This window comes from Colletotrichum orchidophilum (assembly GCF_001831195.1).
Source record: "Colletotrichum orchidophilum strain IMI 309357 chromosome Unknown Scaffold_104.1, whole genome shotgun sequence".
Classification (NCBI taxonomy): Eukaryota; Fungi; Ascomycota; class Sordariomycetes; order Glomerellales; family Glomerellaceae; genus Colletotrichum; species Colletotrichum orchidophilum.
The window spans coordinates 49,405-70,943 of NW_019173060.1; the positions used below are offsets into that span (position 1 = coordinate 49,405).

A 21,539-nucleotide genomic window follows, 5' to 3' on the forward strand; every position below is an offset into this window, starting at 1 on the left:
CCACCCGAAGTACGGTGCCTTAGTGGGGGCGGGGCGTCTCAGCTGCAGAAGCCCTCCCTACCCTGCCGCGCTCTTTACAGGTAAGTAAGTACCGAAACCTCGATACGCAGTAATCGTTGTCTCGCTCCCACCTAGCTTTACTCCTCCCACTGGCGAAAGTGTGCTTCCTACTAGCACTGCTGAACAGGTCGGAGGATAGGTGACAAGGATGGAAGGGCAGAACAAACAGGCAAAGTCTGAGGAGCGGACAGAAGAACTTGCAATATTCATTTGAAGAATAAATGAGCTGGAACATTCAAGGCCAGATACAACCAGCACAAGTCAAACTTTATGGTCATATTCCCATGGCGTGATTAAAGTCAGATGCAGGCGTCTCTTTCATCGATGTGTTTCGTCATGTTTCTTAAATACCTCGGCTAAGTCAGAAGTTGCCTGCTGGGAGTAGCCCAACTCAAAGTTTGCGGATTGCCCTTCGTCTACACCCTGTAGGTTTCTGATATCTTAGCAAGACCAACACATCCATCGCGTCGTCACTCAGACCGCTGTCCTTCCTAGACCCAGATCGATCAAACGACTCTTTTATCTAGTTTGTGCCACTAACGGCCAGCCTGGAACTCGGAGTTAGCAAGGCCCTCAGGACCATGTAAGCAATGAATCTTGTCTTACTTCATGAGATGGTCCATAAAGGTTTGCAAAGACACATCATCAGTGAAGATAGTCTGGGCGTTTTGCGCACCCACGCCGCCATAAGCTCCAGTCGTGTGCGTTGTCGAGGGGTTGAGCTTGGAGAGAAGAAATCTAGCTTGCGATCCTCCAGCGTCACAAACAATGAATCGAGGAAGCGGGAATCTATCGGTGATGAGGTCCTGCCGTGTGTTAGCTGGCGTGCAGACAGATCTGGCGGGGTAACATAGCGTACTCTTGCGTCTTCTTTTGGCTGCTCGAGCAGAGACGCAAAGTTCTCGTAGCCCTCCTGGTCTTGATATCCCGCTTTGCGCCATTCAGCGACCGTCTCACCGTGAAAAATAAGAATGTGGAAGAAAGTGTCAAGAAGAAGGATGTGGGTGGGTTGAATGGAAGTTGAATCCAGTAAAACAGGCTGGCCACCCTCCTGATCAAATGTGTACGAGTCTAGTGTGGGTTGGATCATGATGAGCGAGTTGCTTACGTCCTCGTGGTTAAGAACGTGACGATAGAAAGCCGTCTCGTCAGGAGAGTTGTTGAAAACCTGTAGGAACTGACTTCGTCGGAGATGGAACATGAACTGCGGGTACAGCGTAAAGTTCTTCTCTAGACGGAAGGAGGATGGATCATCCTTTCGGTAGTCTGCAAAACGGGAGCAGAGTCTGATAAGCATCCTGTCGACCCACCGTAGGACATCTGGGCCGTCATCGACCTCAGCCTTGAACACGGCAATGCGAGACATAAGGACGGCAGCAGCTTCCTGGTCAAACGACTGCGCGATAGCTGGATCGCCAGCTGGGCCACTAAGATTCCTTGCAATCGTTGTAACCCTCAGGTGGAATTGGCCGGATGAGTGTTGGTAGTAGGTGAGGAATTGGATCATGCCCTTCTGTGGTGTTTGTTGATGCTGCGTGGGGCCTCCCTGACTTGCAATCTCGAAATATACGCCGTAACTGGCGTTGGGGTCGATACCGCACATCTTCCACGAGCACGTATTGCCGATGCCGCACTCCGTCTCTCCCACTGATGTGGACTTCTTGTTGAGGGAAATGGCATGACCTATTAGTCCAGTAACCTTGAGCTCCTTAGTGGTGAGCACTTCGAGTGTAGCATTGAAACCCATGAGCAAGTTATCATCGCCGTCCTTTTCAAATACGCGAATGAACGATTGCCTGAACATGGATGAAGTGAAACTGTCTGTCAAAATCATATGACCGCCAGTGGAGTTGCAGAGACCCTTCATTTCCAGGAGACCGACTTGATCAAGGCAACCCGCAAATATGTCAATAATGTGGCCGTTGTGAGCAGTCCTCTTGGCCAGAATATCGTAGAACTACGGATGGATATTAGCGTTTGAGGCCATGAAGATCTCAGCTAAATACTGACCTTGAGCGCCTTCTTGTAGTACTTGATATTGTCACGGTCAATGTCGTGATGTGATCGAATGGGTTCTCTCAGCTCTGGGCCGACAACCATGCCTGGTCCCTCCGTTGCCGGTCCACCAGCGAAGAGCATGATGCGGCCACCGGCGTGCTGGAATGAAGACTCAAGAAGTCCTACAGCAACGCTCAGAGCTACGCCAGAACAACGCAGACTCCTGCGGTCATTGGCTACGGGCCATGGATCCTTCTGAAGCTGCTCCAGCGCTTTTGTCAATTGGAACTCGGCCTGCTGAACGGGTAGCAAAAACCTCGACGCAGGGCCGGCGGGCATGGGCCTTCCGGGTTGCTGCTGGGGCATGCCTGGTCGCATTGCTGGGCTGAGCAAGCCGAGCATCTCTTGCACTTGCTTCGCAGAGTAGTCCTTGCTGCCGCGGAACACATATGATTTGGCGCATTCAGTATAACCAATCTCGTGAACTTGGGCCTTGGGAAGTGAGTGATCAGCAAAGAGTATATTGCAACATGTGATGGGGTACTTACCATGGTGCCATATGTAATTAGACCAACTAGTGCGTTCTCGGGTAGGAGGCTCAGGCTCATGACCAGTGACTCCTTGAGCGCCGACAAACTATCATCCTCCTGGCAGGTATCGACAACATAGAGGAAAATTGGAGGACTCGGCGCCGGTCGCGAGAGGCGGTATTCGATCGTAGTGTTGGAAGGATGAAGTTCCGGAGGGATTGCGTTGGCGGTGATGTCTTTATAGTGAGGTGGGAGGGGGTTCCTAGAGAGGCAGAACGGACAGATCCAAAGACGAGCTCTGACGTCCACAGAACTGGCCCAAATTAGAGATCCATTGTCTTGGCGACTGACATGATACAGACTCACCAGAATGGGTTAAGCACAGAGCGGCAAGGTTGCTTGCAGGTGACCGGTTCAAATTGGAGGAGTGGTGTGTCGGGCTTCTCCTTGAGTGGAGTGTAGTTGGCCCCAATCGGCACGACCAAGCGCGATGCTTCCTGCATAAGCATCAGTCGGAAGATGCAGAGAAATAGGCGATTGAAGCTAGGCGCAACTTACCATGCGAGAGCTAGGAAACACGTTCCAGCTGAGGCGAACACCATCACGGTCCTCAACCTCGCTCCATTGCTCTTTGAGAGCTTCGTAATCCATCGTTAAGCGAGGACTGTGCGGCGATCGATAGGTGGGCAATGGGGTATTGACGTATGACTTTGAAGGTGTGATCAGCTTCTGGGTGTAATATGGTATGCGAATTATACTCACCTCGCCAACAATGGTTTGCGAGGGTCGCGAGAGTTGCTGTGGGTAAGAGAGGACACGATTAAAGTAGTAGCCTCATTTGGCCACGGTGTAACTGACAGGCGGCGTTGACTTTGAGCTGTGTGACTTCACACCGGGTAGCAAGCAATGTGGCAGGAACAAGCTGTGGTGGACCCAGGTCCCCTTCCACTGCGCTTCCAGCGACCTACTCCAATAAACTTTGGCAGGGGGGTATGTAAAATCCGCGTTTAACTAGCTCCAGTGATATCGCAAAGAAAGCAAGCGCGTTTTATATAGAAATATTCTTTTTATGAAGAAGGTCTATTTACACTATACATAATAGTTACCGAATAGAAAAATCTTAAGTTAATATATTATTATGTTTTTAATTAAATAATTTAAAAACGGTTACGTAATAAAAAAGCTTTTTATTAATATAAAATAATAATAATATATTGCAAAAAGTCTAGCGCATAGCTATATATAACTAAAGCAATACCCACTTAAATACGCTTATTAATTTACTTCATAAGCGCCCTTAATTAATATATTTATTTCATTAATTTATAAAAATATATTTTTAAAAAAAAAATTTACATTATAAAAACTATATTTTTATATTTTTAATTTATTATAAATTTTATTATAATTATAAATTTAATTTTTATAAACTTTTTTTTAAAATAAAAAAAATATTTTAATTATTTTAAAATTTATAAAAAAGTAAAGCGTTTATTAACGATATTAATAACTATTTAATTTTTTATATTTAATAGTAATGAATATTTTAATATAAAAATAAATTCATTAATTTAATATATTGATTTTTAAGTATATATAAAAAACGTATTCATTTAAACTTTTATTAATTTAAGTATAAAAAACGTTAATAATAATAACGTACTTTACTAATTAGCCGCGTATATTAATTAGCCGTATACTTTTTCCATAACACGCTTTATTCTTAACCACTTAAACCTTTAATACGTAATAACTTAATAATTATAATACTAATTTATATTTAAAAAATAAAAATATTTTTATTATTAAAGCGATCCGAGCTATATGCACTACAAGTTAGAAATTTAATATATAATATATTATAAAGATATATAATATTTTTAAAAATACTTTATATAATAAAATAAATAGTTAACTCCGCCGTAACTAAATTTAGTTTTAATAATATAAACTCGATTTAATTAAAAAAAATACTTTTTTAATACGTTATTAAATAGAATTTTAAAAGATTTTTTTTTAATTTATTAATATAAAAGATATAGCTAATTTTTTATTTTAAATACGAAATAGGACGCCTATTAAAAAATATTAAATTAAAAAGTTTATTAATTAGTAATTAATTTAAAAAACTAAATTTAATTATTCATATAATTATTAAAAGGCTTTTTAAAAAGATTTAAAAATTATTTTAAAATAATTTATATTATTAAATAATATAATAACTAAATATAATATTTATAATAAAAATCTATATAATTTCGATAAAATTAGCTTTATAATAAGCGTTATTACTAAGTTAATAGTCGTTATACGTGCTAATAAATATAGAAAAGTGAAATACGTTTAGCTTAATAATTATAAATAAGTTATAATTATTAAATATATTAATTTAAAATAGTAATATATCCCGCTTTTCGTAATTAGTTAAAGGTCTTATTATTTTATTAATTAGTTAATAAAATCCGGTTTCTTAAACGACTAAGTAATTAAGCTAAGTATTAATAAATAAATTAATAATAAAATTAGTTCAGATTAAATTAAATATTTAAATAAATATATTCGGGCCTATATAAAGGGTATTTATCGAATATTTATAATTAATAAGTATAAAAGCTATTTATTAATCGAATTTAATAAATATTATAAATAAAATAATATTATAATCGTTAATATACTTTTATATTTATTTTATTTATTTTAATTATGAAATAATATACTTTATTTACTTTTGAAACGTATATATAAAAATAAAATTAACTTATTTATTAAATTTTTTATTAATTATATTATATTATAAAATCCGAGTTCTTTATTACTTTCTATAAGGCCTATAATAAGATCTTTTTCAATAAAAATATTAAATCTATTTTCTATAGAGCTAGAATTTTATTATAAGATTTAAATTATATAATTAAAAAGCTTAATATATATATATAGACGCCTATACCTTTTATAATCGACTTTTTACATTTATTAAGCATTAAAAAATAAAAAAAATACGTATTTAGCTTAAAAAAGCACTTAATATAAAAAAATCCTAAGTTATACTAAAAAAAAAAAAAAAAAAAAAAATTAAAAAAAAAAAAAAAAAAAAAAAAAAAAAAAAAAAAAATAAAAAAAAAAAAAAAATAAAAAAAAAATAATAAAAAAAAAAAAAAAAAAAAAAAAAAAACTTAATTTAAAAAAAAAAAAAAAAGGTTATAAAAAAAAGTCGGTCGGTTTAACAGCGTTATAATATATATAATAAAATAAATTATAATACTTAAATATATTTTAGAAATATAAAATTATTTAATAATTTAAATATTAAAAATAATTAATTAATATTTTATATTATAGTTATATAAATTTATAAGATATTTAAAAAGTTAGAAAAAGTACGTAGTTAATTAATATACGCGGCTAATTAGTAAAGTATGTTAATATATAATTATTGAAAAAATTAAACTTTATTAAATTAATTACTAAACGTATTATTAAACTAAAAAAAAGATTTTATAAATAAATAATTATTTTAAAAAATAATAATAATAAAAATAAAATCTAAACGTATAATAATAAAAAGTTTATTTAAATTGAAATTCTTTTAATTAATAAATTTATAAACTTACGTTTTATTAAGTTTAATAATATTAAAAATAAATATAAATAACTTATTAAAAATTATATTAATTATAATAAAATATAAATAATAATTATGATAAATTATTAAATAATTAAAATTTTAATTTTTTAATTAATTAATTTATAAAAGTTTATAAATATTTAAATAAACTTTTATATAAAATAAAATAAATTTCTAAAAGTTTATATATATAATAAAATATAATTTAATTTTTTAAGATTTATAATTAATTTATAATTTATAAAAATATAATAATATATTTTTAAACTTTTTAAAATAATATTCTTTTAATTATTTAATATTTTAATTATTTACTATTTTAATTAATATTAAATATATAAATAATTTTAAATTTATAATAAATTTAAATTTTTAGGAATTTTAATAATAAAAAGTTTTTTTAAAATTATTTAAACTCGTTTTTATTAATTTAAATAATATAAATATTTAATATATTAAATATAAATAAAATTTTTAAATATTTTATTTTAATTTTAAAAAATAGAAACGGATTTTTAAATTTTTTATTAAAAGTTTATTTTTTAATAAATAATAATAAAAGCTTTAGTAATTCTTATTATTTTTAAAAAATATTTAAATAAATTTACTAATTAAAATATAATATTTTAAACTTATTAAATAAAAATTTAAACTATATTAATAACTCTTTTATTATTTTTAAATTAAATATTAAACAAAAGTAATTAATTAATAATATTAAAACTATATATTAAAGTTTATTTAAAAAAGTATATTAAAAACGTTATAATTATAATTATTTTTAATAATTATAAAAATACCGCTATTACATACTATATTAACTTAATTAACTTATATTTAAATAGCGACGGCTAAGCAGATTTTCGGCCTTATTAAATTAAAATAAGTTTTAAAAAACCGATAATAATTTTTTTAATTTTTAAATTTAAATATTTAAGTAAATATTTATAATTTTTAAAGTTTTTTAATTTAAAATAATTAAAATAAAATAAAAGATTTTAATATAATTTAAAGATAATAAGTATAATAATTAATAAAATAATAAAATCGTATTTAGGTTGTTTAATTAAGTAAATATAAATATTAATAAATTATAAATAAAAGTTTTAATAATAAATAAAGGCTAATATATTATTAATAAAAAGATAGTTAAAGAATATTTTATTTAAAAAGAATATCGAAAGTTAATAAAGATTTAATCAACGACTTTATTATTTAATATTAATATAATATTAAAAGCTTTAATAGTAAATATGCTTTATAAAGCGCTTTATTATTACCTTAATAAAATAATATAAAAAACAATATTATATTAAAAACTTAAATAATGAATGAAAACGTTATTATTTTATAATTTATAATAATATTAAAACAAATAAAGAGTTTTATAAATTAATTATTAAAATGATAATTATTTAATTTATTAAAAAGAAAAAATATAAAAAAATATAAAAAGATTTTTAATTATAATTTTTATTTTTTAATAAAAACGCGGCAATAATATAAATAAATAATTAAATTAAAAGTATTAAAAAAAAGACTTTTATTTAAGAACTTTAATAAAAGATAAAATTAAATAAGCCTTATTTAAGATTATTTTAATAATATAGATTTAATTAAAAAAACTATTAAATAACTTTTTTAAATAAATATTTAAAAAATATTTTTAGTTTTATTTATTAAACATATATTAATTTTAACATATAGAAAAATATAAAAAAAATAAATTTTAAAAAGGAAATATATTATTTATTTTTATATTAAATAGAATTTAATATAAAATAACTTAAATACGTATTTTAATATAAAATTTTTTTTTTATATTTTTTAAACTTTTTTTAAATTATAAAAAAAGAATTAAATACTAATTTTTATTAATAAATTTAAATATATTATTTATGAAATAAAGCGATTTTATATATTATATATAAACTAATTTAATAATATATTATAAAATAAAATAAAAAAAGAATTTAAAAAGATATTAAATTTATAAAATAATTTATATTATTTTAAAAATTACTTTTTATATATTATTTTTATAATATTTTATTATATTTTATAAGATTTATTAATTTTAAAAATATTTTATTAAACAATTAATAAACCGGATAATTATATTATAAATTATTTTAATTATTTATTATAAATATAAAAAATAAGTATATATTATATTAAGTTATTTAAATATTTTAAATAATATATTAATTGGTTTATAATAAAACGTCTTTAAGGTTTTAATAAATATAATTTAAATAAAATTATAATACATTAATTAAAAATGATTCAAAAAATAAATAAATATCTGCCGGTTTTTAATATTATCTTTATTAAAAACGGAATTAATATTTATTTAAACTATAGCCTAAGGCCGTAGGTTTATATTATAAAGCTTTTTTATAAAAAGAAATTATTATTAATATAAAAAATTACTTTTAAATTAACTTAATTAATATTTTATTAATTAAAAAGCTAAGTTTTAAATTAGTTTATATTAAGGCCTTTTTTTATATAAATTCAATAATAAAAAAAAGGGGGATATATATTAATTAATACTTATTTAATACATTTTAAAAAGAAATTTAAAACAATACGCTAATTATTTATAAATACTTTTCAATATATAAAAATAAACGATTTTTTTTATTATTATAATTAATAAAATTTAAAAATATAATAATTAAAATTAAAATTAATATATAATATTATAATTATATTTTAATTATTAAATTAATATCGTTTATATATAAAATTATAAAAATAAGAAATAGTATATATTTTATATATATATTGAATAATTATAAATATAAAAGCTTTTATAAAATATTTTAAAAAAGAAAAAACTTATTAAAATTAAGTTTTAAATAAAATTTATAAAATAATAAAAAATATTTTATATATATATAATAATAAACTTATTTATTTTAAAAAAGCGGAATATATTATTAAATTTTAAAAAAATATAAAACCATTTTATAATATTATATATATAAATAATATTTTTATTTTTTTTAAATAAAAAAAATAATATATAAATAATTTTATAAAAATCTTTTAATATTTATAACGATTTTATTTATATATTAAATTTAATAAATATAGTTTTTATTAATAAAAAATAAAAATTTTTAAATATAAATTTTTTTTAAAAACTATATTTATAAATAAAAAAAGAATATAAATTATTATTAAATAAAAGCTATTTTTATATATAAAAGTTTTTAAATATTTTTAAAGTTTTATATTTTTTATAAAAAGTTTATTTTTAAATATTTAAAAATTATAATATTTATAATAACTTTTTTTAAAAAAAATGAGTTAAAAAAATTAAAAAACTTTTTATAATTTATTATTATATAAAAAGCTTTTAATAAATTAAAAATCGCTTTTTTTTTATAATTATATTACGTTATTAAGACCTTATTAAAGAAATAAAAATTAAAATAAATATATTATAAAAAAGGAGTTAATATAAAAGTATATAAAATTAATATAAAGGTATATACCTTATAGCGGTATATATATCTATTATGCTAATTAATTTAAAATTTTATTATTGATATATTTAGATTTTATTAATCTACTCTTATATATTTTTTTTTATTTTAAATTTCTTTTACTATTATAATTTTTATATTTAATATAAATATATATTATTTTTAATAATTAAACCTCGGTATAATTTACGACGCTGAGCTATAAAATATAGCCTTAATAATATAATATATCTTTTAAAACGTTAACGTATAAATATATTATTATCTCTTTTTTTAATTAATAATTATTTTAATATCGGCTAATTCTATTAAACTAATAATCCTTAATTATATAATAATTTAATTAGCGATTTATTAACTAAGTTATTATAAAAACTTAATTATTATTTTATTATTAACTTTATTATTTTAAAATCGAATTAAGAATTTATTTTAAACGCCGTTTTTTTAATAAAACCGACTTTTTTTAATTTATTATATCATTTTAATTTTTATTTATTTATAACGCTCTTTTTTTTAATATTAAATATTTTAAATTTATATTTTATTTTATATACCGTTTTTTAAAAAGGATTTAAAATATTTACTATATTTTTCTTTTTATATTTTATTAAAATAAAGTTTATTATTTTTTAATAATAATTATTAAGACCTTTAATAGCCTATTTTAAAATATTTTAATAATATTTTTAAGCTTATTTAATAAGTTATTAATATTAATTAAAAGTTAACGACCGCTCTTCTTTAATAATATAAACTAAGCCGTTATTAACAAAAAACGTAAAGTTTTTAAATAAACTTATTTTTTTATATTTATTTTTATAATAAAACCTTTTTTTAAGTTTATTATTTTTTTTAAATTATGATTTTTTATTATATTTAATTTGAGAAATCCTTTTTTGTTTTTAAATATTATTTTAAACTTATTAATTTTAAACAGTTTAAAACTTATTATAAAAGCCTTTTTTAATTAATTTAATACATTTATAAAAGCTAACGGATTCGGTATTATAAAACAATTTAAATATATTTTTTAAATAAATCGGTTTATATAATACTCGTTTTAATATAATTAATTTAATAAACTTAATTTTTTAGAAAATATAAATATTTAATAATAAAAGTTTTAAAAATACGACTATTAATAATAAATAATTATAAAAACGTAAAAAGAAAAGAACTAATTTTTATATTATTTACTAAACCCTTATTATAATTAATATAATTATTAATTAAGTTTTAAAATATCTATTTACCTTTTATATTAAGAACTTACCTAACTTATTAAAGATTTTATTAAAAATATAAATCGTCGTATTAATATTTAAGTACGTAACGTCCGTACTATTATATAAAAACAATTCCTAAATTTTATATTTACTTAATATAATATTTATAATATTAAAATATATTTAAATTAAGAAAAACTAAATAATTATTTATTAACGGCTATATTAATTAACTTATTTAATAAATAATAGATTTTTTATATTATTAAATAGGTTAATAACGAGCCGGACCGCTTTGTTAAACTTATTTAAACCTTTCTTTACTATTTCTAAATATAAAAGCGATTCTTAAAAGTAATTAACTTTAATAATATTTATAATATTCATTATTTTAAACTTTTACTATTTTAAATAACTAAATAAACGTATTTTAAATCTATTTATAATTTAATTTTTAGTTATATTAATAATAAAAAGTTAAAAAGGTTTCGATTTCTTTTTAAAAGCATAAAATAACTAATTAAATAATATTTAATTCGTCGCTTTATAATTATTATTATAAACTATATTAAATAAATAAAAGCTATATTTAGCAAAGAGTTTTTAAATATTTAATAATAGTTTTATATTCATTATATTAATTTTAATATTATATTTAAAACTAAATAAAAATAAATTAAAACCGGTGGTAATAATAATAATAACAATAATAAGTTATTACAGGCTAGGAGCGTAAAAACGTAGTTCTTATAATTTAAAATACTTGTCCTTTTAAAAAGATATTTTATAAACTAATTAAATAAATATACTATCTAAAAGCGCTTAGGAAATAAATTAATAAACGTATTTAAATAAATATTACTTTAATTATACATAGCTATATATTAAACCTTTTATAATATACTTTTTTAATTATAAAACTATTCGTAACTAGATTATAGATATAAATCCTTTTTATATCTTTTCTAAATAAATATAAAAATAATTAATAAAAAAAAATAAGTTTAATAAAAAAAACTCGTTAAAAATAATAATCTTACGTTATTTTATAAATAATAGCGTTATAATATATTTATATAAACGTATTATTATTATTATTATATATATTTATTAATAAGTAAATTATTACGAAGTCGGTCGTTAAGCTATTATTTAAATAAATTAATAAATAATAAAAATACCTTTTTTTTATTATTTATTTTTTTATTGAATTTTTTTTTAACCCTTTCGTAAGTTATTTTTATAAATTTTTTAAACTAGTTTTTAGCCTTATATAACCCCTTTTTAATATTAATAAATTATAATATAATAATTAAATATATATATATATATATAATAGCCGGCACTACCCCTATTAAAAAAGGCGTTACCGAACGCGCCTAGGCCGCTTACGCCGCTAAGGCTAAGAAAGCCGTTACTTACGCCGCCGCCGCCGCTAAACGCACCGCCGACGCTATTATTATTAAAAAAGCCGCCGATACCGCCGCTAAAACTATTATTAAAAAAAAGCTAACGAGCTTATTAATAAAAGCTTTAAAAACCTTAAAAAAGAAATAAAAAAAAAAATTAAAAAATTTTAATAATCCTCTTATTACTAATTTTAAAAATCAAAAACTTTTATATTAATAACTTCAATAATAAATTAAAAAAATAAATTATAAAACCGTTTTTAATAATATTATTAAAAAGGCCGTTATTAAAATTTATAAATTTCCTTTTTTTAAACTTTTTAAAACGTTATTTTTAATATATTTAAATAGTTTATAAAAAAAAAAGTATTAATATCTATGTTATTTTTATTAAAATAATTAAATTTAAAATTAAATTTAAAATCGATATAGCTTTATTTATAGTTATATTTAAAAATAAAATTAAAAATAAAATTATTATAATAAAAAAGAATATAAAAAAAGAGTTTAATATTTTAAATCTTATTTTTTATATTTTTTTTAATTTTAATAAAATTTAATAAAAATATTAAAGCGTATTATATACGTTTTATTATTATAAAAAAGGCTTTTTATATTAAAAATAAATACGTTAAGTATTTTTAAAACGGTCGTATTTATATTATTATTTTATTTTACATTTCTTTTTATAGTTTATTTAATAAGTTTTTTAATTAATAATTTTTTATTAATTTTTATTTAAATTTTTAAAAATCCGTTTTATAAATTTTTAATTAATAATATCAAATTTTTATTTATATTTACTTTACCGTTTATAAAACTAAAAGTTTTAAATTTTCTTTTATTTTTAAAAAAAAATTAAAAAAAAATTTAAATTTATTATTATAAACGGTTTTTTTAATAAAATAATAATAATAACGTTTTTATATATTTTATTAATTTTTTTATTAAAAACCGTTATATTTTAATATAATTAAAAAAAAGATTTTTTATTTACGTTATTATTAATAATAATAGTTAAATATACTTTTTAAAACTATCGTTTTTATTTTTATTATTTTTATTTTTTAATATAGCTTTATAAAATAATTAATTTTTATTTAATATAGTTTTATAAAATAAGTTATTTTTTAATAAACGTTTTTTAAAGTTCGGGTTATAATTAAATTATTAATTTTTTATATTAATATTTTTTTATAATTATTTTTTATATATTTATTAAATTTAAATAAGTTTTAAAACTTAAGAACTTTTTTTTAATTAAGTTTTTTATAAGACCGTTTATTAATATATTTTTCGTAATTATATATTTAATTTTTAAATAGTTAATAACGTATTTTTAATAAAGTTATATATTTTAAATATTTATATAATATAAATATATAAAAACCTTTTCTATATTTATTATTATTAATTTAATTATTTATTTATTATCGTAATAAACTATATAAAAAGTTTTTGAATTAAATATAAAATTATAAAAAAGTCCTTATAACGTTATTATTTTTTTAATAGTTTTTTATAAATGAAAGAGTTTTATTTTAATTATAAAAATCGTTATTATTAACATATATACATAGCGAGTCGCCTATCATAACGAGTCGCCCACTTTTAAATACCCTCCTACTATTTATGTAAGTTAATTAAGCTATATCGTACGAAATTAATTAGAACTACTTATTAGCCTCTTTTTTAAAGATCTTTTAAACTATTTAATATATTTAGATATTATATTTAGTCTTTCCGTAATTACCGTATTACTATTTACGCAATTTAACCCCTTTTATATAAATATCCTTTTAATATATATTTTCGTTTTTAATATTAATAACCCCCTTCTCTACTCGGATTACCTTAGCTTTAATAATATTAAATAAGCTTTTAAAACGTAATTATGTTTTTTTAACCCTCCGGCGCTTATTTAATATTTTATTTATTATATAAAGCCCGTAGTATTTAGTTTTAATAAGAGCTAATTTATATACTAACTTACTAATACCTTTAGCTTATAAGTTAATAACTTCGTATAAATATATTAATAAGCTATATTAATAATTATAAATCCGTTTTTTAAATAAAACAGAGCTTCGTACGGCGTTATATATTATAATTAATATTTTTAGGTCCTAAGAGCCTTAGTTACTTAGGCATAAATTAAATAATATTAGCGTTTTTAATTTAAAATTTAGGTAGGAAATAACTATTTTTAAATTAAAAAATATAATTCTAGCCTATTTAAAACTAGCTCATATATTTTCTTTACTTATTAAAATAAAAAAGGCTATTTTAAAAATAAAAAAAAAGTCGTCTTTAATAATATATATAATTTATATCCGTATTATTTTCTTAATTTTTTTATCGTATAAAGCTTTTTATAAGCTAAAATAATTAATATTAAGAGGCTAAAGCTTATATAATAAATAAAAAGGTATATAAAGAGCGATAATACTATACTCTTTATAATAATTATCAAATTTAATCGATTTATAATTATTATAATTATTAAAAATTAAAAGCCGTTTAATACCTTTTATATAAGACTTTATATATTTTTTAAAATACTGTAATTAATCTAAGCCGATTTTATTTATAATTTATTTATTTTCGCTAAAATGGATACGCTATTCGGGGGGGAATTAGTTATTAATATACTACGAAAAGAGGTAATATTTACTTTTTATAATAACATATAAAGGCAGCGCCTAGCTATCCGTATATATACCTTAAATAATAAAAACCTATTCTCAATTATTAAACTACTTTATACGAAGCCTTTTATAATAATTAAAAGTTATAATAACCTTTACGTACGAAAATATTCCTATTAAAAAGCCCGTCTTGTTAAAATTATAAATATTATAATCGTATATTCCGTATTTTATAATCGTATTTTATATAAAAGTAAATTAGGCTTAGATAATTATAAAATCCTTAATTAATACCTTTTAATAATCGATTTTATATCGAAAACGTATTTTTAATTATAATTAGCGTTATATAAAGTTCTTTACTTATTATAGTCCGATATATATCGCGTCGCGTTTAGTAAAGAAATAATCGGTTATATTTCGTACGTTATTAAGTCATAATAAAAATCCTTAATTAATTAAGTTAATAACTTATTTAAGAATTACGGTTTTTTTTAAAAAAGTTATTTTTTTTAAATTCGTATGAGTTTTATATCGAGGTAATAGGTTAATACGTCGGTCGTAAAGTATTATTTTTAAGATATTATAAATAAAAGCTGCTTTTCGTATAGATAAATTTAGGTTTTTTTTAATAACTTAAAATATAAAGATAATACGATTTTTATTTAAAAAAGAATTTATAATCGTATATAAAAAAAAATAATTATTAAAATAGAAGGTGTAGAAGGAAAGGAAAATGGGCGACTCGTTATAATAAGCGACTCGCTATGTATGTACGTTATTTATTTTATAATTTATAAATAATAGCTTTTTTAAAATTATTTTTATAATGATTATTATTTATAAATATCGTAACCTCGATTTTTATTAATATAAACTTTATTATAACTAATTAACCGTAATATTTTAATTATTTTTATTTAATAAATCGACTTTATAAAAACTTATTAAATAATACGAATAATATTTATCAAATTTTTTTTTAATAAAAGTAAGAAACCCTAGGTTTTAGATATTAAATTAGCCTAAGCTGAAAAAGATATAAAAATATTTAATATTAAGTATAATTTTAATAAAGATACGGTTTTTAATAAAATAATATACGTTTAGATACGGCGCGTTATTAATTAAAGTATTTAATATAATAAAGAATTAACGGACCTTTTTAATATTATTATTATTTAATTAATAAAAGTTTAAGTTAAAAACGACCGTAATATTATCGAGATATAAAAAATATTTAATGCTATATTTAAAAAATTTAAAAATGAATATTAAAAAATTTAAAACTTTACTAATTAAATAAATATATTCTAAAATATTATTAATATCGTTATTACCCTTTTTTAATAAAAAACAATAAAAGTTTAAATTTAATATATTTATTATTTTTAATAAGATTTTTAGAACTTTAAAAGGATTTTTAATTTAAATTAGAAACTTTTAAAATTTTTATTAAAAAGATTTTAATAATAAAATCGAGAAGATCGTATATATCGTTAGTTTTTTTAAAAAAAACGAGCTTTTAAATAGTTTAAACTTTTTTAAAAAAAAAATTTTAAAAAAAAAACCTTTAATAAATGTTTTATTAAAATACGAGATATTTATTATAATTTCGATAAGTTTAAAAGAGTTTTTAAATTATTTTTTTAAAATTTAAATAAAAAACGATAAGTCGAGCGCGATATATTATAACTTTGATAAATTAAATTAACAAAGGATTACTTAGTTAAGTTTAAACGCCTTAATATTTAATTTAATTTTATTAATAATATTAAGATTTTTATATTTTATTAAGGATTAAAAAATAAGGTTAAGGACGAACTTATTAAAATCGATAAATTAAACGATTTTTTTTAATATATTAAATTTATAATTAAAATCGATAACCGTTTTTATAAAAAAAAAATAACGATAAGAACTTAACTTAAAACGTAAATATTAATAATAACTTTAACGTAATTTTAATTAAAAATACCGTTATAATAAAAATAATAATCCTTAATAAACTACCGCTTATAAATAATATAATAGATTTATAAATTTTAATATAATAAAATAAAACTAATCTTATTAAAAAAAAGAATTTAAATATTATAATTACGATAAGTTAAAATATATAATTAGAGATTATAAATAGCTTAAACGAATTTAATAACGACTTATTCTTAAGAAATAGTTTAATATTACCTCTAAAGAAATACTTTATAAATTACTCTTTTAAACTATATATTACGATAATAACTACTTTATTTTTTAAAATAATAAGGAATAATTAAAATAGTATTTTAAAAAAACCCTTTAATAAAACCCTTATTATAATAAATAAATAAAAAATAGTTTAACGCCTTAAGACTATCGAAAACTATAATAAGGAGTATATTTAAATATTATTAATAATATACGAAGTAGTTAGGGCATAACCTATTAGCTTTCTTAATTAAGCGTAAACCTTTGCGATAATAAGAAATAAATTAAAAAAAAATAATAATTAAAAATAAAAACGACTTACTTTAACTAAAAAATAAAATCCTAGCTCGTAAAATATAAATTTTAAGTAAATTTATTTATATAATACGACAAGTATTTAATAAAATAATCTAATATTACGAATAACGCTTTTTAATAATAAAAAATTATAATAAAAACTATATCCGTATCTTAGCTAACTATTACAAAACTAACTAATTACTAAAAAAAAAACGATTAAATATAAAAGTAATACTGGCCTTATTTTAATAACTACTCTAGAGATGATTAAAAATTAAAATAAAAAAAGACTTTTTTTAATTAAAATACGAAATTAATAAAAAAATAGATATTATATATCTAGTTTATAGATTTTAAATATTAAAAGAACGTTATTAATAACGTATTAAAGAACTAAGCGAGGCTTATTATATAGTAAACATTTATATTTTTTAAGATTTAATTATAAAAACGGTCCTTATTATTTTATAATAATGAATAAATAAATAATTTAAAATAATAATAAAAAATAATATACTCCGACTAAAATAAAACTTTTTTATATTTAAAAAAAGCGCTAAACTAGATAATTTAAATAAAAAAACTACCGACGATATATTTATAGAATTTAATATTAAGGGATTAAATTACGACCCCTTCTTAAATAATATTAATATATTAAATTACGAATAGTTAATAAGTTAATAATTATTTTATAACTCGGACGAACCTTACGACGTCGCTTAATAACGTATTTAATTAAAAATCGATTATAAAATACTATTTAATATTAACGATTTTACTATTAAAAAAAAACCGATTTAGATAAGTAGTTAAAATAATAAGAATCTATAAGTTTTTAAAAAGAACTAAATTAATTTACTAAGGACTTAAAAAACTATTTATATAACCGATATATTCTAAACATATAATCTAATATTAAAATACTTAGAAATTATAAATTATTTCTTAAAGGGAAAGAACCTATTAATAAAGAAATAAACGATATTTACGATATTATTAACGTATTATATTTACTTATTAAAAAATAAAAGCGTCCTAATTTAATAATTAATTATAAACGATTTATAAAAAAAAATAAATACTAGCCCTCGAGATATTAAAAAACTAAGTACGTTAATTATAAAAAAATAACAAAAAGTAGTTAAAATAAATAAGTTTTTATATTTTATAATATTCCCTAATAAAGAATATTTACGATTTAAATTTTAAATAAATAAATACGATATAAACGCTATTATTAATAACGGCGCTTAAGGAATTTTTATTTTATTAAAAATAGTAAATAAATATAAATTATTATAAGTATAGAAAACGAACCTATATACTTTATAAACGGTAAAAAGAGAATAAATTAATTATAATAACGGATATATTAATTAAGAGACTATATATTTTATAATATATATTAATAATTAATTAAAGTAATTAAAATACGATATTATAAAGATTAGAAATACCGACGTTATCTTAAGAATCTTATAATTACGAAAATATAATCTATAAATAAATTAAAAAACCGGCTAATTTTATTAAATAGACTTAATTATTAAACGACTTAAAGAAAAAAGTTTAAATAAGTTTTATATAATACTTAATAAATAAAAATAAATTAAATATATCGCTTTTATTAAAACGATAAAACTTATTAAAATATTCATACTTAATATAAACGATCGAAAATCGGACTTATTTTAAATTATATTTAAAAAATATTAGATTTATATAAAATTATTCGTTTTAAAAGAAAAAATAGGACTATTAAAATATAATAACTAAAATATAAAAATCGAATTAAAAAAAAGAATATAATTTAAGTTTTATTTATTATATTTTATAAATTAATTTAAATATAACGAACTCGACGAGTATGTCGACGATAAATTTAAAAAAAGTTATATTAAACTATTATCTTTTTTAATAAGAGTATTAATTTTTTTATACTTAAAAAAAATAGAAAGAAATTTAGATTTATAATCGATTATAAAGGATTTAATAAAATTATTAAAAAGAATTACTATTTATTACTTTTTATTATGAAACTTAAAAAAATATTATACAGAGCCTAATAATTTATTATAATAGATTTTAAAAAAGTATTTAATTAAATTAAAATTAAAAAAAAAGACGAATAAAAAACGGTATTTTAAACTTATAAAAGACTTTATAAGTATTTAATTATACTTTTCGGACTTATTAACGTACCTATTATATTTTAAATAATAATTAATTACGTATTTAAAGAGTACGTTGATATTTTATAATCGTTTATTTCGACGATATTTTTATTTTCTTTTTTAATTTTAAAACGTATAAAAAATACGTTTATATAGTATTTTAAAAATTTTAAAATATAAAACTTTTCGTTAAGCCTAATAAATACGAATTTTATATATAAAAAATAGATTTCTTTAGCTATATAATTACGCTAAAATAAATTTATATATAAGTATTTAAAATAATAGTAATTAAGGATTAACTTATATTTATTAATATTAAAGATATATAATTATTTTTAAAATTTGTTAATTTCTATCGACGATTTTTTAAAAACTATATTAATATTATTAAACTTTTTAATAATTTAATTTAAAAAAATATTATTTTTATTTAAAATAAAAAAATATAAAAAAGCTTTTAATAAAGTTAAAGACTTAGTTATTTCGAAATTAATTATTATAATTCTAGACCTTTAAATACTATTTAAAATTAAAACCGACGCCTCGGACTTCGCTATAAAAATTATCTTAAAATAACGAAATTAATAAAAAAACCTTTATTTTTATATATTTTATTCTAAAGTTTTTTATAAAGCGGAATTAAATTAGTAAATTTATAATAAAAAATTAATAATTATAATTAAAGCTTTTAAAAAATAAAAACTATAACTTTTAAAAACTAAATATAAAATTATCGTTTATATAAATTATAAAAACTTTACGAATTTTATAATAAATAAAAATCTAAATAAATAATAAATTAAATAAAACGAATTCTTATTTAAATTTAATTTTTAAATCGTTTATTAAAAAAGTTTAGATAATAATAAAGCGGACGTTTTTAATAAACGATTTAATTATAAAATTACGGTCTATAAGGAAATATAAGTAATTTTTAAATATAATAATAATAATAATCTTATATTTATTACGAAACTTTTTATAATAATTAAAAGAACTAAAGCTAGCCCGTTTAAAAAAATAACTCTTAAACTTATTATAAAAGTTTATAATATTTAAATATATGGTTATTAAGGTATTATAAAAATATAAAAACGGATTTAATAATATTATAATAAATCCGTTACGAAAGTAGAGGTTATTAAAATTATTAAAAACTATAATATTTATAAAAAAAAAATAGCCCTTATAAGCTTTATAAAAAGCTATAATTATTATTAACGCCATTAAAAGTATAATATTCAATTTTTTAGGACTTTATTACTAAACTATTAAAATTTCAAAAATTACTTACGAATATATAATACGATAATATTTTAATTATCGTCGACCGACGTAGTAAATTTACTTATTTTATATTATATAAAGAAATGAGTAATACTAAAGAACTAATATATACTTTTTTTAAAATAATTATTATTAATTATAATTTACCTAAGGAAATAGTTTTTAATAAAAATAAGCTATTTACTACTAAATTTTAAAGATTATTCATTTCGTAACTTAATATAAATTATAAATTATCAACCTCTTTTTATTTATAAATTAATAAATAAATAAAAAGAATTAATTAAATTTTTAAAATATACCTCCGTTATTATATAAATTATAATTAAGATAATTAAGTATTATTATTATTAATAGGTTAACGTATATACATAGCGAATCGCCTATTATAGCGAGTCGCCCACTTCTAAATACCCTCCTATTATTTATATAAATTAATTAAGCCATATCGTATAAAATTAATTAAAACTACTTATTAGCCTCTTTTTTAAAAGTCTCTTAAATTACTTAATATATTTATATATTATATTTAATTTTTCCGTAATTACCGTATTACTACCTATACGATTTAACCCCTTTTATATAA

General features: G+C 20.1%; 2 protein-coding genes across 2 annotated transcripts; one reads left to right on the plus strand and one right to left on the minus strand.

Moving 5' to 3' along the window:
• Positions 1 to 583: 583 nt before the first annotated feature.
• CORC01_10468 (Sec23/Sec24 trunk domain-containing protein) lies at positions 584 to 3,239 on the minus strand (the record flags this gene model as incomplete). Its single annotated transcript, XM_022622096.1, has 7 exons — positions 584 to 608; positions 667 to 782; positions 920 to 2,017; positions 2,071 to 2,550; positions 2,607 to 2,850; positions 2,955 to 3,085; positions 3,147 to 3,239. The coding sequence occupies 7 exons, from the start codon at positions 3,237 to 3,239 to the stop codon at positions 584 to 586; spliced, it is 2,187 nt and encodes a 728-aa protein (XP_022471386.1).
• A 17,797-nt stretch (positions 3,240 to 21,036) lies between these two features.
• Positions 21,037 to 21,150, plus strand: CORC01_10469 (uncharacterized protein; the record flags this gene model as incomplete). The annotated part of the gene is made up of 1 exon (XM_022622097.1): positions 21,037 to 21,150. One exon carries the CDS (start codon positions 21,037 to 21,039, stop codon positions 21,148 to 21,150), a length of 114 nt encoding a protein of 37 aa, XP_022471387.1.
• Between the last annotated feature and the right edge of the window lie 389 nt (positions 21,151 to 21,539).